This window comes from Hypanus sabinus, chromosome 21 (assembly GCF_030144855.1).
Source record: "Hypanus sabinus isolate sHypSab1 chromosome 21, sHypSab1.hap1, whole genome shotgun sequence".
Classification (NCBI taxonomy): domain Eukaryota; kingdom Metazoa; phylum Chordata; class Chondrichthyes; order Myliobatiformes; family Dasyatidae; genus Hypanus; species Hypanus sabinus.
In genome coordinates, this window is record NC_082726.1 from 2,293,669 (window position 1) to 2,320,444 (window position 26,776).

The 26,776-nt window shown below is 43.6% G+C and overlaps 1 protein-coding gene across 2 annotated transcripts in view; it reads left to right on the forward strand.

The window, feature by feature from the left end:
• The window catches only part of LOC132378738 (threonine--tRNA ligase 1, cytoplasmic-like), an 89,695-nt gene that overhangs the window by 41,095 nt on the left and 21,824 nt on the right, over positions 1-26,776 (forward strand). For both annotated transcript variants that reach the window (XM_059945848.1, XM_059945849.1), the window contains exons 4-10: positions 5,031-5,152; positions 8,203-8,320; positions 9,070-9,134; positions 9,960-10,038; positions 10,151-10,297; positions 19,695-19,793; positions 21,837-22,003. In XM_059945848.1, coding sequence (XP_059801831.1) covers positions 5,031-5,152; positions 8,203-8,320; positions 9,070-9,134; positions 9,960-10,038; positions 10,151-10,297; positions 19,695-19,793; positions 21,837-22,003 — 797 coding nt within the window. The remainder of the gene's footprint in view (positions 1-5,030; positions 5,153-8,202; positions 8,321-9,069; positions 9,135-9,959; positions 10,039-10,150; positions 10,298-19,694; positions 19,794-21,836; positions 22,004-26,776) is intronic.

The following is a 26,776-nucleotide window of genomic DNA, read 5'->3' on the forward strand; positions in this document are numbered from 1 at the left end:
CAGATATGCTTTCATGGCATCCCAGACAATCTGGGATGGCACTTCAGGTGATGTATTAGTGTTAAAATAAAAGGTTATCTGATCCTTAATAAATTTTTAAAAATCATCATCCGATAGTAAAGTTGAATCAAACCACCAGTGTTTATTCCTCTGAGGGAGACCAGGCAAATTCAGAGAGAGAGTAATTGGGGCATGGTGAGAGATCAGTATACTCTGATAGTCACAAGAGTGGGCAAATGGAATAAGTTGGTTATCGAGTAAGAAATAATCAATTCTAGTGAAGGTATGGTGAACATGTGAGAAAAAAGAATAATCTCTCTCCGTAGGATGGAGGAAACGCCATATATCGGAGATACCATAATTAGAGAGAAACGATTGGATAGCTAAGGCAGATTTAGTAGGTGGTCTAGTAACAGAGGATGATCGATCCAAATTAGGATCTAACCAACAATTAAAGTCACTGCCCAGTATAAGAGAGTATGAATTTAAGTCTGGTAGTGAGGAAAAAAACCGTTCAAAAAAATTAACATCATCAAAATTGGGGGCATACAGGTTTGCTAGTACAACTTTAGTGTTATATAATTTGCCAGAAACAATAATAAAACGGCCATTTATATCAGATATTTTATTATGGAGTTCAAAAGGAATATTTGAGTTAATAAGAATGGAGACTCCCCTAGCTTTAGCGGTAAAGGATGAATGAAAATGCTGACCCGCCCACTTTGACAAAAGCCGGGAGTTATCAGAACAACGAATATGAGTTTCTTGAAGGAAAGCAATGTCAGCTTTGAGTTGTTTGATATGTGAGAATACCTTCCTCCTTTTAACAGGGTGATTCAATCCCTTTACATTCCAGCTCACGAATTTAAGTGCACTCACCATTATCGATTACTGATGCATAAAAGGCAGAAGGCATGTAAAAAGTCAAGCAGTATAATAGCAGTCTGGGAGCAGGGATGTAAACATAGATTCGTAAAATCAAAACATATACATGTCCTGAGCAATAAAGAGATATAATATATACAGGGAGTGATGTTGGAACTAGAAAACCCACCCCACCCACACAACCCAAAACTAGACGGCTACCAAAACAAGTAGCTAGCTCTACCAAAAAAATTAACCCAAATACAACTTCCAGATCTATGTCATTAACAGCAGTACCGTGTAAATACTATAACAAATAGTAACTAGTTTATGCACTATAAAACATAACTACAGATTGGAACACCTTCTGCAGGAATCTAAAACTTAATACAGAGAAAATCGGAAAAGGACCAAAACTAACCTGCCAGCGGAAAAATTATAGAAGAATAAAGTAAGAGAAAGGGAAAAAAAGGATAAAAAAAAGGAGAGGAAGGGGAAAATTATAAATTCAAGACGAGTATTTATCAACCATTTACAGAGAAGAGAGAAAAAAATTCAGAAATTAGAAAAAAGGGGGTGAAGAAAAGAAAAAAAGTATAATAAAATAAATAAATATAAAAAGAAGGAAAAATAGATCGGCAATTAAACTGTGAACCAACAAACAGGAAGGCCTTCACTGAAGACTTCAATCCTCCAAAACAAGTTAAAGTCAGTTGTAGAACTCTGTAGATAAAGTTGTACAACAATAAAAAATAGATTACACACACACCAAATCCAGGGAGAGATTGTCAACAGCCCTTAGAGTTTCGATGAATAATGTCTGAATGATTCAAGTAAAGTCTGAGTCCAGAAAAAGTAATTTTACTACGAGAAGTACTTATCCACCATTTTAGGAGGTCTGATCGGGTTCCGAAGATGGCTGGATAGCCGGAAGACTTGCTACAAATGCTTCAGCTTCCTTGGCTGACTTAAACCATTTGTATTTCTCAGTGTTAAGCTTGATTCGTAGATCAGCAGGGGAACGAAGAGAAGGTTTAAAACCACGATCAAAAAGCACTTTCATTGCACCTTTAAACTCAGCGCGCATCTTTAAGGTCTAGGGAGCAAAATCTTCCACAAAGCGAATGGTTGTATCCTGGAAAATAAAAGAACATCTGCGACGTGACTCTACGATCAGACAGTGTTTTACCTGGTATTGATGGAAGCACAAGATTACTGGTTGCGGGCGGTTGCCCAGAATTCCGGCAGGAACATAGACCCAGTGTGCCCGTTGGAGCTCAGGAGGGTTCGGAAGCAAGTCTTTCCGGAATATCTCACAGAGAAACTCGGCGAAAAACTTCACTGTTGATCCCTGTTCGGTGGCCTCTGGCAATCCAAGAATTCTAAGATTGCGGCGTCTGCTGCGATTTTCGAGATCCACCGTTTTGAAAAGGAGTTTGTTACACTTTTCCTCCAAGCTGGAACAGAGAGTCTCCAAGTATCGAACACGACTTTCTAAATCTTCAGAAGTCTCATCGATGCGAGATAAGTGTTGGGCATGTTTGCCCACCTTGTCGTTGATCTGATCAAGTTTGTCCTCCAAGTGTTTGAAAGCGGTTTTAAATTCCTTTAAAATTTCGTCTCGGAGCTGACCGAGCGCAGCCAGGGTCTCGTCTGAGAGAGCCGTAGCTTCCTTTCTCCCGGATTTAGAGCTCTTGCTAGACATTGTAAGTTAGATGTGTTCACAGGCAAGTAAGAGGTACCGAAAAAGTTCTCGACTAAGGTTTAAAAAATGGAGACATTTAGTGCAAAGATAGCGACAGTAACGGAACAAAAGTTCGGAACAGCTAAGCAATCGCCATCTTACCGGAAGTCCTGCTGATTTCAACTCAGGGCAGAGCTGTTGATATAAACTTGGCTGGGCTGCTGATATATATTCATGGATGGGCTGTTCCCTAATCTCAGGGCTGGGCTTTTAATATATGCTGGGCTGTTGATATAAACTCAGGGCAGGGCTGTTAATAAGCTTTTGTTACAAACTCAGGACTGGACTATTGATATAAACTCAGGGCCTGGCAGTTGATGTAAACTGGGGGCTGGGCTGTTGGTATAAACTCAGGGCTGTGTTGTTGATATAATCTCAGGGCTGGGCTGTTGATATAAATGCAGTGCTGACTTGAGAATATCAACTCATATCTGGTCTTTTGATCTAAAGTCAAGGCTGGACTGTTGATATCAACTCAGGGCTGTGTTATTAAAAGTATGGCAGATGTATTGATATAAACATGGCAGAGGTTTTCTGTTATACTCTAAGGGCTGTGCTGTTGATATAAACTCAGGGTTGGGCTTTTGATATAAACACGGCAGAGGTATACTGTTGATAGAAACTCAGTGTTGAGCTGTTGATATAAAATCAGGCCTGGGCTGTTAATATGAACTCAGGGTGGGATGTTGATATAAACTGAGGACTGGGGTCTGGATATAAACTTGACTGTTGATGTGAACTCAGGGACGAGCTGTTGATATAAACTCAGGGCTGGTCTGCTGATGTAAACTCAGAGCTTGGCTGCTGACATAAACACAAGACTGCACTATTGATATAAACTCAGGGCTGGGTTCTGAATATATACTCATATCTGGTCTTTTAGAATAAAGTCAAGGCTGGATTGTTGATCTAAACTCAGGCCTGTATTGTTGATATAAGCTCAGGGCTGGGCTGTTGATGTAAACACGGCAGAGGTATTGATATATAATCAGCCCTCCTTATCCGCGGGTTCTGCATGCGTGGGTTCAACCAACCGCGGATTGGGAAAACCCGGAAGTTCTCTCTCCAGCACTCGTTGCTTCAGCATATACAGACTATTTTTTCTTGTCATTATTCCCTAAACAATACAGTATAACAACTATTTACATAGCATTTACATTGTATTAGGTATTATAAGTAATCTAGAAATGACTTAAAAGTACAGGCAGTCCCCAGGTTATGAATGAGTTCCATTCCTGAGTTCATCTTTAAGTCGGAACAGGTACATCCGGTATTATTTAGCGTCAGTTAGTCAAACATTTTTCTTAGTATATAGTACATATTTTACCTTTCTACGCATATAAAACACTTAAGAAACATATGTATTTCAATAATTTAACCACTGCGTTGCTTAGTAATAACTGTAGCTTTCATCGAGGCAGGGCCTTTCACGTGCTCCATAATTCTCACTTTATCCTTTAAAATTGTTCTGATTGTTGACCGACTGTAGCCTAACGTTTTTCCAATAATTGATGTTGTTTCACCTCTTTCTGATCGCTTTATAATGTCCACTTTATTTTCAATCGTGATTGTTTTCAGTCAACGGAACAGAAACACTGCGGACAGCGATTCCCGAGCACCGCCAGGTCCTAAAGTCCACTGCTGTGAGACAGGTTAAATAGGGGACTTGAGCATCTGTGTTTTTTGGTATCCGCAGGGAGGTCCTGGAACCAATCCCCTGTGGATAAGCAGTGTCAACTGTAATCTCGGGTCTCGGCTTTTGATCTAAACACAGCAGAGGTTTTCTGAACATATAAACTCAGGGCTGGGCTGTTAATGTAAACAGGTCTGGGCTGTTGATATGAATGGAATGTCCGTCTATTGATATAAACAGTGGGCTGACTGTTGGTATAAACACATTGTAAGTACAGTGCTGAGTGTTGATATAAATGCAGGTCTGTTCAGTTGAATTAAATGCAGGACTGGACCATTGAAACTTAACAATTGTAACGTAATGTTTGGGTTCTTTAACCCATGCTTTGGTTTCTGGAGATAGTGAGATCTTTAAGACATGGTGCATCATTCTTTGTATTACAGTATTAGACAATGGAGCAGAATTAGAACTTTTGTCATTGAATCTTCTCTGCCATTCAGACATGGCTGATTTATTTTCCCTCTTGACCCCATTTTCCTGCCTTCTCCAGGTAACCTTTTAAAAACCTGACTCTTATTTTGTTACATATTTACTGCAGCCTTCTAAGTCTTCAGGGCCACAAAGACTAATTGTGAAGTCATTTGGGAACTACACTGACAGGAATTAGTATCAACATTGTTCCATGTTTCCATCTCATTGACCATATAGTTTAATGTCATTGAAGTCGTTCGAGCTGTTGTGTGTGTATGTGAAACTATTTCACATGGACTACTGTTCTTTTTGACACAGGTATACTGGCACTCTAGTGCTCACATCTTGGGTGAAGCCTTGGAGCGATATTATGGAGGCTACCTGTGGACTGACCCACCTGCAGAGAATGGGTTCTGTTGTGACTTGTTCCTGGGAGACAGGTATTGTGTTAAACAAGCTCTTTCTGAGCAACAGGCTGCCATTCAGCATTGGATTTCGGTCAGTACGTGACCATCTGAAACAAAATCTATCTTTCTGTGCAATCATGGGATTCCACTCTGTTGCCCACTTTATCATTCCCCATACCACCTTCCCACCGTGTTGAATTGCATCATACTGCAAATCTCCCAAATATTCCTGATCTTCTTGCATTTGTTCACTCCCTGCAGTCCCTGTTGTCTTCCACAAAGACCTCGATTCAATTGGACATCACCAGACAGCATTTCCAAGCCCAGGCACCTCCAGATCATAGTGCCTGCCATCTCCTGCTTGAACCACTATTGAATTGGACATTTTCAAACTGCGGATATTGGTGTCTTCAACCCTAGGTGGCTGGAGACTGCAAGTCACACTGCCGCCAGCTCAGGTTCCAAAGATCCTGGATGCCTTCAGACCGCAAATTACACAGCCTCTTGCTGCAGCTCTAGCCGAGACCTTAGCCAAGACCTTCTTACTGTTTTTGGGATCCTGGGTTCCCCTTGCCCCACTATCACTCTCCAACCCTGGGTCTCTCAGGCACCCAGTTACCTCTTGGATCCTCAGAGCTAGCATCTTCCTCCCACCTTACCTTCCCTGAACACCTTGACACTCTCCTTTCCTCTGACCCCATCAACTACCCTCCCCCTTCTGAGCCCAGCTAATTTCTTCCATGTCTTCACCATTCCTTTTGGCCTTCCCCTCTCTGAAGCAGAATGTTTGTCCTCAGCCAGGGCCTTACCTTTGTCCCCCTTTGCACACACCTCTCTGAATTCCTCACCCGCCACAATGCCAAGCTTTTCTTCCGTTGCCTCTGTGTCCGAGTCCACTACTTTAGCAAAAATTCCCACCCGTACTAATACCTTTTCTCCCATTTCCAACCCTCCTCCTCATCCTGGACACCCTGCTATGGTTCAGGAACTGCTACTTATGTGATTCCCTTGTCCATACATCCCTCCACTAATATCCTTCCTGGCACTTATCTGCACGTGGCAGAAATGTCCTTTCATTTCCTCCTTTACCTCCATTCAGGGCCTCAAACAATCCCTCTGGTGTGGCAACACTGCAAATCTGCTGTCTTTGTCTGTAATGTCCAGTGCTCCCAATGTGGTGGCCTCTACATTGGCGAGATCTATCATAAATTGAGAGACCGCTTTGTTAAGTGCCTCCACTTTATCTGCTGAAAGCAGAACCTCCCAGTGGCCGACCACTTTAATTTTAATTAAAATTAAACTCCCCCCTTACCACCATTCCGGGCCCCAGACAGTCCTTCCAGATGAGGCAATACTTCACCTGTGAGTCTGCTAGAGTCATCTATTGCATCCGGTGCTCCCGATGCGGCCTCCTCTACACCGGTGAGATCCGACGCAGATTGGGGGACCGCTTTGTCGAGCACCTGCGCTTCGTCCGTCACAATAGACAGGACCTCCCGGTTGCCACCCACTTCAACTCTGCCTATCACTCCCATCTAGATATGTCCATACATGGCCTCCTCTGCTGCCATGATGAGGCCAAACCCAGGTTGCAGGAGCAACACCCCATCTACCGTCTGGGTAGCCTGGTGGTATGAACATTGAATTCTCCAATTTCCGGTAATTCTCTCCCCCTCCCCCTTCCCCTATCCCAGGTCCCTCTCTGCCTCTCCCCTTTTAACTTTCTGCTTCTTTATCTCTACAGTTCTTTCATGCTTATACCCTCCCCCTCCCTCCTTTCTCTTTCCTCTGATTGGTTTTCCACCTGGCTCCTCTAGGCCCTACCCCCTCCCCTACCTCTATTACTGGGCTTCAGCCCTCTCTTCCCCCCCATTCCTGATGAAGGGTCTCGGCCCAAAACTTTGGCTACTCTTTTCTCACAGATGCTGCCTGACCTGCTGAGTTCTTCCAGTGTTGTGTACGTATTCTTTGATCCACAGCATCTGCAGTTGTATTTTTGTGTTTTAATTTTAATTCCCATTCCCGTTTTGACATGTTGTGCCATGATGATGCCACCCTCAGGAAGGAGCCTCCAACCTGATGGACTTCATAGTCCCTCTAGGTAGCTAACAACCTGATGGCATGAACATCAATTTCTCTGTCTGGTAATTTTATTAATTTCCCTCCTCCTTCCCTCCTCTTCTATTCTCCACACTGGCTTTTTACCTCTTTTCTCACCTGCCTCTCATCTCCCCCTGGTGCTCTTCCTTCTTCCCTTTCTTCCATGATCCACTCTCCTTCCCTATTAGTTTCCTTTTCCTTCAGCCCTTTACCTTTCGCACCCACCTGGCTTCACCTATCACCTTTTCATTCTGGTATCTTCCCCCTTCCTTTCCAGTCATGAAGGGTTTCTGCCTGAAACATGGACTGTTTATTTATTTCCATAGATGCTGGCTGACCTGCTGAGTTCCTCCAGCATTTTGCGTATGCTGCTCACCCCTTACATTTGAAGGGGACGGTGTTACCTGTCAGTCTTGTGGTGTGCAGTATCTTTTTGGTCTCTGTTATTTTACTGAACCTTTGCTTGCACAGGTTGAATAAAGTTGCTGATATCTCCTACTGAGCAAAATTATCACACATTTCCATTGTCCCTCTGCTCCAGTATCAGTGCTCTCATCAGTGAAAGGAAATTAATTCCATGTTTATCGCTCTACACATTGCATATAAGAACACTGCACATAGAAACAGACCCTTCAGCCCATTTAGTCCATACCAAACTATTAATCTGCCTGGTCTCATCAATCTGCAACTTTCTATACCCCTCCCATCTATATTTATCTATACAAATTTCTCTTAAACATTGAAGTCAAATCCACATACACCACTTGAGCTGGCAGCTTGTTCTACCCTCTTGAGTGAAGAAGTGTTCCCTCTTGTTCCACTTGTACCTTTCACCCTTAGCTCCTGACCTCTAGGTCTTGTCTGAAAAGGCTTTTGATTGCTATTTTGCTTCACATTCTCTCTCCAACTCCCCTCTTTCTGATGTCATTCATAGTCCAATAGGTCATAGTTCCACTGCCTCACCTGCTCTTTTCCTTTCTTAGAGGCGTGTCTGCCAGTGACTTTCCCCACTTGGAGAATATCTGTAAATCAATCATGATGGATTGTCAGTCATTTGAGAGGCTGGAAGTGAGCAAGGAGAACTTGCTTGAGATGTTTAAGGTAATAACCATGATTTGTTTCCAGCGCTTGAGTGTCGTCTGAATGCTCTCTGGGGAGATGAGCGATTGGTTGGCTGGACTGACTGGTCTCTGATGCCCTGCACTTTAACTGTGTGATCTGGTCTCTATCCCACCTGCTGTGTTCACTGCTCCACCCACGTGACTGAACTGTGCTCTCTCACTGTTCTCATTCCTGGGGGAGGTGGCTTTGTTTGGAGTGGTGGTATATTGTTTCAGAGTTTCATTTCTCTGTTGAACTTTAGGCTGTAAGTGCTCACTGACCAGTGGGTTAGTATGGCCAGTGGTGACTGTGTGCAGCAGTGGATTTCAGGTTCAGGTTCATTTGGTTAACACATGTATGTGAAACACACAGTGAAATGCATCATTTGTGTGAACAACTGACCCAAGGGTGTTACTACCACACATTCTAGCGCCAACACAGCATGTTCCCCAATGAACAACACAGGACACAACAAATCAGAACATACCAAGTGACAAAGCAACATCTGCAAAACAAGCCTCCCAACCCACACACATGCACACAGTCCTCTAACCCCAGGACAGACCAGCTTTGGCCTCCAGCAAACTTTGGGCCTTCGACTTCCCCAGACCCAGGTTCTAGCCATTCTTAGTTAATGAGCTCTCAGCCCCTTTTATCATGTTGAACTCTGTAAGCTGGTGCCTTGTGCTTCATTGTGACTGTTGTAAAAGCTGTTTGAGTTGCCAATGAAACTTTCTGTTCTCTTGCAGTACAATAAATCTAAGGTGCAGATATTAAAGGAGAAGATTGACACACTGACTACCACAGTCTGCAGGTCAGGAAGACCTATGATTTACATGTTCCTTTTACTCATAATCATGTCGTAGTGGTGGGGGAACAAGTGCCCAGTTATTCATCTGCTCTCTTTGTAATCTCTACCTCCATTGAGCCTGTTATAACTAACTATGGGCACTGGGTGGCGGCACTGAGTCATTACTCAAAGATCAACTGACATATTCAGTTACATGTGTTCGGAATTTGCTGTGGTGTGTTGCTCAGGGTGTGACATGAAACAAAAAAAAGCATTCAACAATTATAGAGAATAAAAAATTAAATACATTTAGAGGTTAAAGTACAGATATGGAATTAAAAGTACTGCTGTTTCTGGTAAATGGGTGAAAGACCGACTCGTGTCATGTAGCATGGCTATGCTGAAGGTGAGGTTCTGTTACTCTGTCCTGATGTCAATTAGCACAGTTTGGGCTCGGTAAATTGACCGTGGCTGATCCAGGCAGGCACTGTAGGAATCACTGAGAGCATTGGTCTGGCACTGCTATGTTCCCTCACCTGCAGGCAGAACCTGCGTAACACACAAAATGCTGGAGGAACTTAGCAGATTAATTAATAACTATCATCAAGACTGGAAAAGACAAAACCCTGAAGTTTCTGATTCCTTTCCAGTCCTGATGAATGGACTTGGCCTGAAACGTCAACTATTTATGCCCCTCCATAAGTGCTGATACCAGAATTTTGTGTGTGTTTCTCTGGATTTTCAGCATCTACAGAATTTCTTGTGTTCATGATGGGCAGGATCCTGGAGCTATAAGTGCTGACACCAGATCTGGTCTTCATCCTTGCTGATTTTGACTCTCTTCTGCAGGTGTGGCCCATTGGTTGATCTGTGCAAGGGACCCCATGTCAGACACACAGGCAAAATTAAAGCTTTCAGAGTTTATAAGGTGAGGGAGTGCTCTCCAATCTCTGACCAGGTAGAGTGCTTAATAACTCCATCTAAAGAGAAGGATACTGTTGTTAAAATTAATGTGTTTTTGTTTATATGCAAATTCAAAGAGCTGTTCAGCTTCTTGGGAGGGCAAGTCTGACGTGAAGACATTGCAAAGAATCTATGGGATCTCATTTCCTGACCACAGCATGCTAAAAGAATGGGAGCAAGTGCAGAAAGAAGCCAAGAAGCAGGACCACAGGAAGATTGGACAGGTATGGAATTGTTTCTGTGGTTCAATTTTAGTCTTCATTTCAAATTAACGGGTACATAGACAACACAGGACTTTGTTTAAAAATAATTTCTTTGAGCCACATCAATCTCTTCATTCAATCCCCCACTGCTATCTGTGAGCAGTTTGCATATTCTCCCATGACCACATGGTTTCCTCCAGGTGCTTGTGTTTCCTCCCATATTCTAGTAACATACAGGTTAGTGTAGTAGGTTAATTGGTCTCATGATTGTAATTGGCCAGTGTGGGCTTGTTGGGCCAGAAGGGTCTGTTACCATAATGTACCTCTAAATAAATAAATTAAATAAAAATTAGTATGACACTTGTGAAGAAACAAAGTGATTCCAGCAATGTCTGTGGAGTGTGAACCAGAAGCAAGTGGGAGTGAAGGAGGGTGCAAATGAGGCTGTCTGTGAAAGGGTGGAAGCCAGAGGAGTCGCCAGACAAGAATAATGATTGTACTAGTGTGGAGGATGACCTCCCAGGGGAATGCCACGGAGACCAGTTTACTGGCACTGATCATGGGTCTCTGGTGCAGAAGAGAAAGAGGGTGAAGTGAGGAGCAGTAGTCAGGGGAACAGACAGGAGATACTGTGGGAGTGAACGGGATACCTGGATGGTGTGTTGCCTCCCAGGTGCCAGGGTCAGGGACATCTCAGATCGCATCCACTACATTTTGAAGAGGGAGAGAGAGCGGACTGATGTCTTGGTGCATATTGGTACCATTGATATAGGAAGGAAAAGTAGATGTCCTGAAAAGAGAATGTAGAGAGCTAGGTAGAAAGCTGAGAAGCAGGACCTTCCAGATAGTAACTCCTGGATTGCTGCCTGTGCCACATGCCAGTGAGGGTAGAAGCAGGATGATTTGGCAGATTAATACGTGGCTGAGAAGCTGGTGCAGGGGGCTGGGCTTCAGGTTCTTGGATCTTTGGGATCTCTTCTGAGGGATGTGTGACCTGTTCAAAAGTGACAGGTTGCACCTGAACTCGAGGGGGACCAATATTCTCACAAGCAGGTTTTGTTAGAGCTGTTGGGAAGGCTTAAACTAATTTGGCAGCAGGGTGGGAATCGGAGTGAAGGGACTCAGCATAGGATGGATAGTAAAAACCAAAGATAGCTTGCAGCCAGACTGTCAGGAAAGGTAGGCAGATGATTGGACATAATTGCAGCCACCAAGGTGAGTATCAGTGCATTAGGAAGAATCAAAAAGAGTACTGAACTGAAAGTGTTATATCTCAGTGTGTGGAGTTTAAGAAATCAGGTGGATGATCTTGATGCACTATTACAAATTGTCAAGTATGATATCATGGCCAACACTGAACTGTGGCTGAATGATTGTTGCAGTTGGGAGCTAAATGTCCAAGGTTACACATTGTATCAGAGGGATAGGAAGGTTGGCAGACAATGGTGTGACTCTGCCGGTAAAGAATGGCATCAAATCAGTAGAAAGATGTGACATAGGATTGGAAGATGTTGAATTCTTATGGGTTGAGTTAAGAAACTGCAGGGTAAAAGGAACCTAATGGCAGTTATATACAGGCCTCCTGACAGTAGCTGGGCTGTGGATGACAGGAAATAGAAAAGGTGTGTCAGAAGTGCAATGTTATGATAGTCATGGGATATTTCAACATGCAGGTCAATTGGGAAAATCAAGTTAGAAAGGGATCTCAAGAGGGTGAGATTGTTGAATGCCTATGAGATGGCTTTTTAGAGCAGTTTGTCATTGAGCCTACTAGGGGATCAGCTATACAGGATTGGGTGTTACATAGTGAAGTGAAAGTGATGACGGAACTTAAGGTAAAAGAACCCTCCAGAGGCAGTGAATTCAAATTTGATTGAATTCAAATTGTTATTTGAAAGGGAGAAAGTAAAGTCTATTGTAGCAGTATTTCAATGGAGTAAAGGAAATTACAGTGGTATCAGAGAGGAGTTGGCCTAAGTAAATTGGAAGGAGCTGCTAGCAGAGATGACAGTAGACCAGAAATGGTGTGAGTTTCTAAAAGAATCATTAGGAGGAAAAAGATGAAATATGAAAGCAAGCTAGTAAACAACATCAAAGTGGAGAGTGAAAGTTTTTTCCAAGCATGTAAAAAAGAAAAGAGAGATGAAAGCGGATATAGGACCACTAGAAAGTGAGGCTGGAGAAATAATAATGGGGGACAAGGAGATGGCAGATGAACTAAATGAGTATTTTGCATCAGTCTTCACTGTTGAAGACACTAGCATTGTGCCAGATGTTGAAGAGTCTGAGGGAAGAGAAGTGAGTGCAGTTACTATTACAAGGGAGAAGTTGCTCAAATAGCAGAAAGACTTGAGGGTACATTAGACACCCAGACCAGATGAACTGCACCCAAGAGTTCAGAAAGAGGTAGAGATTGTGAAGGCATTAGTAATGATGGAAAATTGAAAATGTTGCTTTGCTTTTTAAGAAAGAAGGAAGGCAACAGAATGGAAATTATAGATCGGTTAGCCTGACCTCAGTAGTTGGGAAGATGTTGGAGCTAATTGTTAAGGATAAGGTGATGGAGTACTTGGTGACACAAGATAAAATAGGACAAAGTTAACATGGTTTTCTTAAGGGAAAATCTTGCCGGATGAGCCTGTTGGAATTCTTTGAGGAGATTACATGTAGGATAGATAAAGGGGATGCAGTGGATGTTGTATATTTGGACTTTCAGAAAGCCTTTAACAAGGTGCCACACATGAGGCTACTTACCAAGTTAAGAGCCTATGGTATTACAGGAAATTTACTGGCATGGTTAGAGCATTGGTGAGAAGGCAGCGGGTAGGGATAAAAGGATCTTTTTCTGTTTGGCTGCCTGTGACTAGTGGTGTTCTGCATGGGTCAGTGATGGGACTGCTTCTTTTTATGCAGTATATAAATAATTTAGACTAGTTGTTGCCAACCTGTCGATCATGATCAACTGGTTGATTTTTGAAACTTTCCCAGTAGATCCCAAAAAAAATGAAAAATAAATACTCAAATACTGTTGAGAGATTGTTTCAGGGTTATGGGGTTTTAGTTCTTTCTGCCCAGTGCACATGTGTGTAGCTCCCCCCGCCACAGTGTACTTCAGTGGTCCCAAGAAAACAATATGCTTTGGCGATATGAAACGATACGAGTCAACTGCTCCTTTTCTCATTCCCTGTCACGCCCACTGTTGAACTTGAACACATGCGAGATCACCTAAACACAGTGATACCCTTATGCCAGGGATCACTGGTTGGCCTCGGGTAACCAGCCGCTTTGTGAGGCCGGCGAGGAGTGCCATTACTACTGGCCTGGAGCGCCGACAGATGGGCATCGCCTCTAAACCTGTTTAGCACACCAAATGTTCATGGAGAACCCGGTGCTAAAATATTCGCAGACAACCTAATTCGGGCTCAGTGTTTCGTAAGTAGCAAAGCAGCTACCTCGCTGCGATCTACTGAAAGTCATGCCCCAAGGCAAACTTTTGTCGGCTGATAGATCCTACAAGGGGGGGCAGGCACACGCCCTGTCGCACTCCTTGCTCGGTCAGTTGCTTACTCCGGACTGCGACCAGGTACGGGGACTTCTGGCCCTGACCTTGTCCTCTCACCCCACCCACAACCAGCCATACCTGGCAAAGGCATCTGGTGGCAGGCGGGCGGGAGGCTGGAGTTCGGGCCCGGAGGCTGTCGAATGAGGCAATGAAGCACTCAAAACTGCTTCGGCATCTTGAGTCCAAGCATCCTACACTTAAAGACAAACTGGTTGAGTTTTTTGAGCAGTGAGCAGGCGGGACAGAAGCAAGTGCTGAGAGCCATGAAGACTAAATTGCGGAATAGACTGGACATAAGGAACCTGCTTCGAGTATCGCTGTATTCCAGTCATGATTAACCTCCCTCCACACAGCCCCCCCCATGTCAGCTGGTCGGCAAAAATATTGTCAAAAAAGGGTGGTGACCCCTGGTGTGCATACATTATTTCTACTTCCGGGTTGTGGGCTTTTACTTCCGGTCTTTTCTGCCTGGTGTGCATGCGTGTGACTAAACAATTTAGTGGGTCGATCTTGCTTTTCACTAAGGCCAAGGTAGGGGATCTTGGGCTTAAAAATGTTGGTGACCATTAATTTAGATGATGGCATTGATGGCTTTGTTGCCATGTTTGCAGATGATATGAAGATTGGTGGAGAGGCAGGGAGTGTTGAAGAAACAGGTAGGCTGCAGAAGGACTTGGACAGATTAGGAGAATGGGTAACAGAGTGACAAATGGAATACAGTGTAAAAAATGCATGGTCATGCGCTTTGGTCATTGAAATAAATGTGCAAACAATTTCTTAAGCATGGAGAAAATCCAAAAATCTGCAATGCAAAGGAACTTGGGAGTCCTTCTGCAGAATACCCTGAAGGTTAATTTGCAGGTAGAGTTGATGGTGAGGAAGCAAATACAATGTTAGCATTCATATCAAGAGGTCTAGAATACAAGAGCTGAGGTGTGATGCTGAGGCATTATAAGGTCACTTTGAGTATTGTGAACACTTTTGGGCTCCTTGTATAAGAAAAATTGTGCTGGCATTGGAGAGGGTTCAGAGGAGGTTCACAAGGATGATTCCCGGAATGAAAGGGTTGTCATGAGGATTGTTTGATAGTTCTGAGGAAGGGTGAGGGGATATCTCATTGAAGCCTTTCAAATGTTGAAAGGCTTAAACCAGTGGTCCCCAACCCAACCACTGGACCACAAAGCATGTTCTGTGAGGAAACAATATGATTTGACAATATGAAACAATATGAGTCAGCTGCACCTTTCCTCATTCCCTGTCACGCCCACTGTTGAACTTGAACGCAAGCGAGGTCATCAGTTGGTCATTAACCTATAACCAATCGATGAGTAAAAAACAAACGTCGCTTGAGAGTTTCTTTGGAAGATGTGGTAGGGGAAATAAAAGGCCTAATGATGATGATAATGCAGGGACAGCTGAGGCCAAGACTGCAAAAAGAAAGAGAAAGATTCCTTCAACAGAAAATACGATGAGTCATACATAAAACATGGCTTTAATGCAACCAGTAACTCGCGTGCTCCAAGCCCCCTGTGTGTGATATGTGGAGACAAGCTGTCTAATGAGGCAATGAAGCCCTCAAAAGGGCTTTGGCATCTTGAGTCCACCTTGAGCCACCACCTCCACAAATGCTGCTATTCTGAGAGTGTTGTACTTAGTGGCTAGCTGTATTGCTAAGGCTAAGAAGCCTTTTACTGTTGGTGAAAAATTGATTCACCTGCTGCCAAGGACATGTGCTGTGAACTGTTGGGAGAAGCTGCAGCTAACAAGATGGCACAGGCTTCTCTTTCAGCTACCACAGTTTCAAGGAGAATCGATGACATGGCAGAGGACATCGAAGCACAGCTGTTAAGGAGTCACCATGGTACGCTATCCAGGTCGACGAGTCTACTGATGTCAACTACAAGGCAATACTGCTGGTTTATGTGCAATATATATTTCAAGACGATGTGCATGAGGATATGTTGTGTGCACTGCCGCTGCCAACTAACTCAACTGGGGCAGAACTATTTAAGTCTTTGAATGACTACATGTCAGGCAAACTGGACTGGTCATTCTGTGTTGGAATATGCACAGACGAGGCTGCAGCTATGACTGGACAGCTGTCTGGTTTCATTACCTGAGTCAAAGAGGTTGCTCCTAAATGCCAGTTTACACACTGTGGACACAAGGAAATGCTGGTTAGCTGAAAAATGTCACCTGATCTTAACAGCATATTGAGTGACGTTGTTGAAGTTATCAATCACATCAAAGCAAAAGTCCTTAACTCACATCTGTTTGAGCAGCTTTGTGAGGAACTAGATGCAGAACACAATCGCCTTCTCTTACACACTGTAGTGTTCTCATTCAGGTGTAAGAACTGAACTAAACACCGAGGTAAACCGTAGTCAATGAGGCACGATCCCAGTGAGATTAACCATTTACTGTTCACTCTTCCACATTAATGTATGGTGAAAACTGTTGATAAAACAATACAAAATATATTCAGTATTTGTTTCCTTATTGGCATCACATTTACATCATAAATACTTGTAAAAGTAAAACTACAACAAACTATATTACATTAAAGTACAACATACAGTCAGAATCTACCTATGCCATCAACTGGCTTTAAGTACACTTCAACACAAACTATCCAGCAACACCTTCAATAGCACAAGAAAATAAACTTTATCGACCATCATTACTTTTAACAGAATCAGCGTTAACATTTTTACTTCAACATATCAATTATCTTATGAACTTACGGCATTGATTCTATGATGTTTCTTTTCTTGCGCTGATCCTGCACACACAAGCCCCCTCCTTCCCATTTCTCCAAACCGGTATTTTCCCACAAGACACGGCGAAACCAGGTGTGATGTCATCGCACGCTGTGACACATCACAGACAACGAATTGACTTTCAACAACCTTAACTTTAACTAGAAGATAATTACAAACAAATTACTAAAGCGAAAGTGTAATAAACTAAACAAATGCCCTTAAGGGCAACACACACACTGAAGTCAGGTGGCCTTCAAGGGGGAGAGCCCTGGCCAGAGTTTTTGAGTTAAGAGAGCCACTACAGAGATTTCTTTCAGGAAAAAAGTCAACACTGGCAGCACACTTCAGTGACAAGGAGTGGATAGCAAAACTCGCTTATCTGTGTGACATCTTCAACCTGCTCAATGAACTCAATTTGTCACTTCAGGGGAGAATGACAGCTGTCTTCAAATTGGCAGATAAAGTATCTGCTTTCAAAGCCAAACTGGAACTGTGGGGATGGCAAGTGGACAGGGGCACATTTGACATGTTCCCAACATTAGCTGGGATTTTGGGAGAGACTGAGGCTGCACTGTTCTTCTCACAGCTGGTGCGCAATCACCTATCTTTGCTGTTATCAGAATTCGAGCATTACTTCCCCACCGCAAATGACGCAAGATGTGCAAAGGAATGGATCCGTGACCCATTTGTGAATGTCCCCGGTGAATCATCGATGTCAGCGCAGGAAGAAGATGAACTCCTTGAGCTTGCAAATGACGGTGGGCTGAAAAGTATGTTTGACATAACATCTCTGCTGTCATTCTGGATCAAAGTCAAGGCTGAATATCCTGAGTGTGTTGCCCTTGAGGCATATGTTTAACTTGATTACATTTCCTCTTTAAATAATTTGTTTGCAACTATTTCTAGTTAAATTTAAAGATGAAGTTAATTGTCTATGATGTATTGCAGCATGTGATGACGTCACCCCTGGTTTCACCGTGTCTTGTGGGTAAGTCCCGGTTCGGAGAAGGTGGAAAGGTGGGGCCATGCATGCAGCATGATCGTGAAGAGCTCTGTGTCTACCCACAAAGAAACATTATAGAAGCAACACCGTAAGTTCATATGACAGTATTTGAAGTAAAAATATTAACGCGGATTCTGTTAAAGGAAGCGGCGGTTGGAGTGTCGCGCTTTTCAATTTCAAACGCGGGGTCAGCTTGAGCCTGGCAGCGGCTTGACGTGACCCCCTCCCTCCCCGGGTGGCTGAAGGTACTCGCTAAAGAAAAGAGCACGCATGGTCTCAAGAATGAAACAGATACTGTATATATTTTGTATTATTTTATCAACAGTTTTCACCATACGTTAGTCTTCATTGGCTCCAGTTTAACTTGGTGTTTAGTCAGAATTTCAACACACAGCATGAGTACACTACACTGAGATAGACATGAAAGCACTGAAAACCTTGCTTCCATTTCCAACATCTTATCTCTGCAAAGCGGGGTTTTCTGCAATGAATGCAATGAAAATTATATTGTGGAATAGACTGGACATAAGGAGCCCCCTTCGAGTATTGCTGTCTCCCATCAACCCTTGATGTAGATACAGGGAAACAAGCCCAGGGCTCCCACTGATTCAGCGATATTGGAGTGTTGCAGTGATTTTATATGTTCATATGAGGAAAATATGTGCTGTGTGTTTAATATCCAAATGTTACTTAAAATGTTATGATGCTATTGACTTATAATTGACATCACTATATTCATGCAAGGAAAATATGCGTTGTGTGTTTAATATTAAATTTGTTAGATAAACCCTGTTAGAAATGAAATAGAGTGTATTAGCCACTTATAAGTGACTTATAGTTGATTTATCACCTATATTCAGGTCGTGATTAACAACTCCCCCCCCCCTTCCCCCATCAGCTGGTCTGCAAGAATATTGCCAATATTAAACTGGTCTGCGGTGCTAAAAAAGTTGGTGACCCCTGTTCTTTTACATTATACTAATTGCTTTGCTACCATATCAATGTAGATGAGAGATTAAAAAGTTCACATTCTGTGTAGGAGAGGTCCATTCAAATTTATTATCACTGGCATATGTTATGAAATGTATTGTTATGCAGCAGCAGTATGGTGCAAGGCAAAAAAATTGCAATAAGTTACAATGATAAATAAATAGAGAAAGACAAATAACAAGGAATCTGATAACTGGGCTAGAAGCTGTCCTGAGCCTGGTGTACACACCCTCAAGGTATCTGATAAGTGGGCTAAGGGCTACCGTTCAGTCTGGTGGGGTATGTTCTCAAGCTTTTGTATCTTCTGCCTGATTGGTGGGTAGGTGGGGGAAGAGAGGATAACAGGGTGGGAGGGGTTTTCAATGTTACCAAGGCAACAGGAAGATCAGACTGAGTCAATGGAGGTGACAATGGTTTGTGTGATGGACTGGACTGTCCACACTCTCTGCAGTTTCTTGTAGTCATGGGCAGAGTAGTTGCCGTACCAAGCTCTGATGTACCTGGAGAGGATACTTTCTATGGTGCCTGTTTAAAAATTGGTGGAGGTCATCAGTGTCATGCTGAATTTCCTTTGCCTTCCGAGCAAGTGACCTGACCTGCTGAGTTATTATTGTTGTAAAATTCCATCTAACTTATTGCTTATAGCTATTGCGCTCCAGACTCACGGATCGGCTTCTGATAGGGACGAGCAAGCTAACTTCAGCAATGGACATGAAGTACTGACTGTTCTCCCTTTAACCACACCATGTGGGTTTCTTCCGGATGTTCTGGTTTCCTTCCTTCGTCCTGTAAATTGTCCTCTGATTAAACTCAGGTTGCTGGGTGGCTCAAAGGGCCAGAAGGGCCCACTCCATGTTGTATCTCAATAGATAAATAAATAGAAGAGATTTTGCTGGAAATCGAGAACAACACACGCAAAAGGCTGGAGGAACTCAGCAGGTCAGGAAGCACCTATGGAAATGAATAAACAGTCAACTTTTCGGGCCGAGACCCTTCATCAGGATGTGGTTGTGTTTCCATGCTTTTTCTGTATTCCACTGATGTTTGGATGATGTCTGACTGATACTATTTCTCATTTCTGCCCCTTTTATTTGCTTCCAGGAACAGGAATTGTTTTTCTTCCACGAACTCAGCCCTGGGAGCTGTTTCTTCCTCCCCAGAGGAGCTGTTATTTACAACACACTGATGACATTTATACAGGTAGGGGGCTTATTCACAGATCTGTTTACAGGACTCACTTGAGCAGCAGGCACATGAGCAATGTGCAGGTGGTAGGAAAGGGCATCTCTTAATCTTCCCACTCCCTCATTGGTTACTCTTCCTCGTACATGACCCTCTATCCTTCTCTCTTCCATGCGTCTGTCTAGAGTTTCTTAAATGTCCCTAATGTATCTGCCTCTAATACCACCCCTGGCAGGGCGTTCCACGTACTCACCACTCTCTGTGTATAAAACTTATACACAGAGAGTATAAAACAACATCCCCTGTACTTTCTTCTAATCACCTTAAAATGATGCCCCCTCATATCAGCCGTTTTTTACCCTGGGAGAAAGGACTCTGTCAATGCTTTTATTGTTTTGTACACCTCTATCAAGTTGCCTGTCATCCTCCTCCACTCCAAAGGGAAAAGCCTGATCTCGCTCAACCGATTCTTATAAGATGTGCACTCCAATCCAGGCAGCATTTTGGTAAATCTCCTCCATAAATAGTTTTATGGAGCTACAACATTACTTCACAGTCTTGAACTCAATCCTCCAATTATTGAAGGCCAACACACCATACACCTTCTTAAAAATCCTATCATCTTGTGCAGCAACTGTTCCTTCACAGTGCTGAGAATCCTGACATTAACCCTGTAATCTGCCTTCAAATTTGACCCTCCAGAGTGAATCATCTAACACTTTTCTGGCTTGAACTGCATCTGCCAAAGGGAGGAGAAAGTTGGACAGACTGCTGCTTCATCAACATGTTGTAAAAAAAACTCAAGTTTATGTGTGAACACGATAGGGCTTGTGCTGTGATGGTTCTCACAGGGGTATAGACTGCAAAAGTAGTGAAAACAAAGGGGTGACATGTTTTGATCTTCAGGGCGTTGGAGAGTAATGATCAACTCCTCCCAATCAGTGACAAAGCTGACAGAGCCACTGCGTCACAGTTCCAGAGATCTGAGTTTGATCCAGACCCAGGTACTCTCTTTGTGAAGGCAAACACAAGGAAATCTGCAGATGCTGGAAATTCAAGTAACACACACAAAATGCTGGTGGAACCCTGACGAAGGGTCTCGGCCCGAAAGGTTGATAGTGCTTCTCCTTATAGATGCTGCCTGACCTGCTGCGTTCCACCAGCATTTTGTGTGTGTTACTATCTTTGTGAAGTTTGCATGTTCTCCTTGTGACTACGTGGGTTTCCCAAGATGTGCGGTTTGGGAAGCGAATCGATTTCTCTAAATTATTCATGTGTTGGTGAGTGGTAGAATATGGGGTTAATGATGGGAGATTGTGGGCGTGTCGGTGGGAGATCACGGGGGCGCAGCTGGGGGAATCCGGGGGCATAGGTGGGGGAACCTGGGGGTGCGAGCAGGAGAATCTGGAAGTGTCAACAGGTGAACCTGGGGTGTTGGCGGGAGAATCTGGGGGTGTTGACAAGGCACTGTCATTCACAAGATATCTGACATTGATGGTGTACCTCTTGCACTTTTTTAAAGAGGAGTTTGGAGCTGTCCCTGAGTTGGTGTTCCTAGACCACTGTCACCAAAGTCAACCATTGTGCACTGCTGTGTTCAACAGCTTGTTCTGTGGAAACTGTCAGCCCAATGTCCCATCTAGCAGCAGATGTTACTCTTCAGAAATAAAAACAGGAAATGTTGGAAACAGTTCGGGTGGAAAGTAAGCAGAGTTAATGTTTCGGGTCAAAGACCCATCGTATAATAGAGAATCTTTGACATGAGATGTTAACTGTTTCATTATCTGCCTGACCTGTTGAGTTACAGCATTTTCTGTTTATCAAATTGTCCTTAAGAAGGTGCTTCATCAGATGTGAAAAGTTAAGTAAATACAGGGAACACATACAAAATGCTAGTGGAACACATCATCTATAAGGAGAAGCACTGTCGACGTTTCGGGCCGAGACTCTTTGTCAGTCCTGAATTGCTTGAATTTCCAGCATCTACAGACTTCCTCATGTTTGCTGTTGAAATTAAATACAGGGATATCGGGTTTGACTGACTGTCTGTTCCTGTTACAGTCAGAGTATCGAAGACGTGGATTCACTGAGGTGGTCTCTCCAAATATTTATAGCAGCCATCTGTGGGAGGTGTCTGGCCACTGGCAGCACTACTGCAATAACATGTTCACCTTCGATGTGGAGAAGGAGATGTTTGCCCTGAAACCCATGAACTGTCCCGGGCACTGGTACGTACCAGGTGCAAAGTGTGGTTTTGGAAAATTGATTATTTTTAATTTCTCCACAGATATTTAGAGGATTTGTTTTGTCTTGTGGGTGAACCAGTGTTTGGTGCCAGTTTAGTTTTCTGCATGGACATACGTTTGTCTATCTGGAGGAATCCAAGGTTTCTTTCTTGTAGATCATAATGTAAAAACAAGGATGCAACACCAAGGCATTTTAAGGCATTGGTGAAGCCTCACTTGGAGTATTGTGAGCAGTTTTGGGCCCCCTCATCTAGGAAAGGGTGTGCTGACATTGGAGGTTCAATAACGATTCTGGGAATGAAAGGCTTATCATAAGATGAGCTTTTGATGCCTCTGGAATCACAATGGAGTTTCGAAGAATGAGATGGGGGAGGGCCTCATTGAAACCTATCGTATATTGAAAGCCCAAGATAGACTGGATGTGGAGAAGATGTTTCCTGTCGTGGGTGAGTCTCAGATCAGAGGGTGCATCCACAGAATTGAGGGACATCCATTTGTTGCAGAGATAGAAACATAGAAAACCTACAGGACAATACAGGCCCTTCGCCCACAAAGTTGTGCCAAACATGTTCTTACCTTAGAAATTAATAGGCTTACCTATAGCCTTCTATTTTACTAAGCTCCATGTAACCATCTAAAAGTCTCTTAAAAGACCCTGTCGTATCCGCCTCCACCACTGTTGCCAGCAACCCATTCCATACCCTCACCACACTCTGAGTAAAAAAACTTAACCCTGACATCTCCTCTGTACCTACTCCCCAGCACCTTAAACCTGTGTCCTCTTGTGGCAACCAATTCAGCCCTGGGAGAAAGCCTCTGACTATCAATGCCTCTCATCATCTTAAACACCTCTATCAGATCACCTCTCATCCTCTGTCGCTCCAAGGAGAAAAGGCCAAGTTCGCTCAACCTATTCTCATAAGGCATGCTCCCAGTCCAGGCAACGTCCTTGTAAATCTCCTCTGCACCCTTCCTATGGCTTCCACATCCTTCCTTGTAGTGAGGCGACCAGAACTGAGCACAGTACTCCAAGTGGGGTCTGACCAGAGTCCTATATAACTGCAACATTATCTCTCGGCTCCTAAATTCAGTTCCATGATTGATGAAAGCCACTACACCATACGCTTTCTTAACCACGGAGTCATCCTATGGACTGGGATCCCAAGATCCCTCTGATCCTCCACACTACCAAGAATCTTACCATTAATATTATATTCTGCCATCATATTTGACCTACCAAAATGAACCACCTCACACTTATCTGGGTTGAACTCCATATGCCACTTCTCAGCGCGGTTTTACATCCTATCAATGTCCCGCTGTAACCTCTGACAGCCCTCCACACTATCCACAACACCTCCAACCTTTGTGACATCTGCAAACTTACTAACCCATCCCTCCACTTCCTCATCCAGGTCATTTATAAAAATCATGAAGAGTAAAGGTCCCAGAACAGATCCCTGAGGGACCCCACTGGTGCACTGCAGAATATGACTCATCTACGACCACTCTTTGCCTTCTGTGGGCAAGCCAGTTCTGCATCCACGAAGAAATGTCCCCTTGGATTCCATGCCTCTTTACTTTCTCAATAAGCTTTGCATGGGGTACCTTATCAAACGCCTTGCTGAAATCCATATACACTACATCTTTTGCTCTTCCTTCATCAATGTTTAATCACATCCTCAATTCAATCAGGCTCGTAAGGCACGACCTGCCCTTGACAAAGCCATGCTGACTACTCCTAATCATATTATACTTCTCCAACTGTTCATAAATCCTGCCTCTCAGGATCTTCTCCATCAGCTTACCAATCACTGAGGTAAGACTCAATGGTCTATAATTTCCTGGGTATCTCTACTCCTTTTCTTGAATAGAGGAGCAACATCCCAACCCTCCAGAACCTTTCCTGTCCCATTGATGATGCAAAGATCATCGCCATAGGCTCAGCAATCTCCTCCCTCACCTCCCACAGTAGCCTGGGATATATCTCATCCAGTCCGGGTGATTTATCCAACTTGATGCTTTCCAAAAGCTCCAGCACATCCTCTTTCTTAATATCTACATGCTCAAGCTTTTCAGTCTGCTGAAAGTCATCACTACAATCACCAAGATCCTTTTCCATAGTGAATACTTAAGTATTCATTAAGTACCTCTGTTACTTCCTCCAGTTCCATACACACTTTCCCACTGTCACACTTGATAGGTCCTATTCTTTCACGTCTTATCCTCTTGCACTTCACATACTTGTAGAATGCCTTGGGGTTTTCTTTAATCCTGCCCGCCAAGGCCTTCTCATGGCCCCTTCTGGCTCTCCTAATTTCCTTCTTAAGCTCCTTCCTGTTAGCCTTATAATCTTCTAGATCTCTAACATTACCTAGCTCTCTAAACCTTTGTAAGCTTTTCGTTTCTTCTTGACTAGATTTATTACAGCCTTTGTACACCATGGTTCCTGTACCCTACCATAACTTCCCTATCTCATTGGAACATACCTATGCAGAACTCTACACAAATATCCCCTGAACATTTGCCACATCTCTTTTGTACTTTTCCCTGAGAACATCTCTTTCCAATTTAAGCCTCCAATTTCCTGCCTGATATTAAACACTTTTCTGACTTGTTTGTTCCTGCCTCTCTCCAATGCTATTGTAAAGGAGACAGAATTATGATCACTATCTCCAAAATGCTCTTCCACTGAGAGATCTGACACCTGACCAGGTTCATTTCCCAGTACCAAATCAAGTACAGCCTCTCCTCTTGTAGGCTTATCTACCTATTGTGTCAAGAAACCTTCCTGAACACACCTAACAAACTCCACCCCATCTAAGCCCCTTGCACTACGGAGATGCCAGTCGATATTTGGGAAATGAAAATCTCCCATCACAACAACTCTGTTATTATTACACCTTTCCAGGATCTGTTTCCCGATTTGCTCCTTGATATCCCTGTTACTATTGGGCGGCCTATAAAAAGCACCCAGTAAAGTTATTGACCCCTTCCAGTTCCTAACCTCCACCCACAGAGACTCCGTAGACAATCCCTCCATACCGTCCACCTTTTCTGCAGCCATGTTACTATCTCTGATCAACAGTGCCAGAAGGAATTTCTTTAGCCAGAGGATGGTGAATCTGTGGAATTCATCGCCACAGGTGGTGTGGAGGCCAAGTCATGGAGTGCATTTAAGGTGGAGGTTAATAGCTTCTTGATAAATCATGCTGTGAAAGGTTTCGGGGAGAAGGCAGGAGAATGGGTTGAGAGGCAAATGAATCAGCCATGGTGGAATGGTGAAGCAGACTTGATGGGCCGAATGGCCTGGTTCTACTCCTATCTCAGAGCACTCGACCTTTTATACTAGTGCAGACTGTCACAGACCCCACAGTGTCCAGCTTGTAGCTGAGGTTTTTTTATTCATTTACTGTGGGTGTCACCTGCTAAGCCAGCATTTATTGCTCATCCTTAGCTGCCCTTGAGAAGGTGATGATGAGCTGCCTTCTTGAACTGCTGCAGTCCCCTGAGGTTTAGGTACACCCACAGTGCTGTTAGGGAGGGGATTTCATGATTTTGACCTAGTGACAATGAAGGAGTGGCAATATGTTTCCAAGTTAGGATGGTGAGTGACTTGGAGGGGGATTTCCAAGTGGTGGTGTTCCCAGGTATCTGCTGTTCTCGTCCTTCTAGATTGTAGTGGGCATGGGTCTAGAAGGTGCTGCCTTAGGAAATTTGTGTTGTTGCAGTGCATCTTGTAGATAGTACACACTGCTGCAACTATTTGTCGATGGTTACTTGCCACTTGTCAGTCCAAGCCTGGATATTGTCCAGGCACTTCTGCATCTGGGTATAAACTGCTTCACTCTCTGAGGAGTCACAAATGGTGCAGAACATTGTGCCGTCATCTGTAAACATCTTCACTTCTGACCTTGTGACTGAAGGAAGGTCATTGATGAAGCAGCTGAAGATAAGCTGGTGCTAACCCTAACCCTGACACTTCCCGGAATAACTCCTGCAGTGATGTCCTGAGGATAAGATGATTGACCTCCAACCACCACAACCATCTTCTTTTGTGTCAGGTACGATTCCAACCAGCGGAGAGATCTCCCCCTAAATCCTGTTGACTCCATTTTAGCTAGGGCACTTTGTTGCCATACTCATTCAAATACTGCCTTGATGTCAAGGGCTCTCACTTTCACTTCACCTCTGGTATTTAGCTCTTTGGTCCATGCTTGGACCAAGGAGGTGATGAGGTCAGGAGCTGAGTAGCCTTGACGGAACCCAAACTAGACATCTATAAGCAGGTTATTGCTGAGTAGGTGCTGTAATGATAGCACTGTTGATGTCCTCTTCCATTACTTTGCTGATTATTGAGAATAGACTGATAGAGCAGTAATTAGTTGGGTTGGACTTGTCCTATTTCTTGTGTACAGGACATACCTGGCCAATTTTCGACATTGCTGGTATTATAGCTGTACTGGAACAACTTGGTTAGTGGTGTGGCAAGTTCTGGAGCACAAGTCTGCAGGTCTATAGTCAGAATTTTGTCTGGGCCCATGGCCTTCACAGTGATTAGTTACAAACCAGTCAGCTAAATCTCAGTGAAAATAAGAAAAAACTGCAAATGGTGAAAATCTGAAATAAGCAGAAAGTGCAGTTTGGGTCAAGCTGCATATGTAGGAAGAGGCTTCAGATAAATGCCTCTTCATTAGAACAGTGGTCCCCAACCACCGGGCCTCAAAGCGTGTGCTACCAGGCCATGAGGAAACG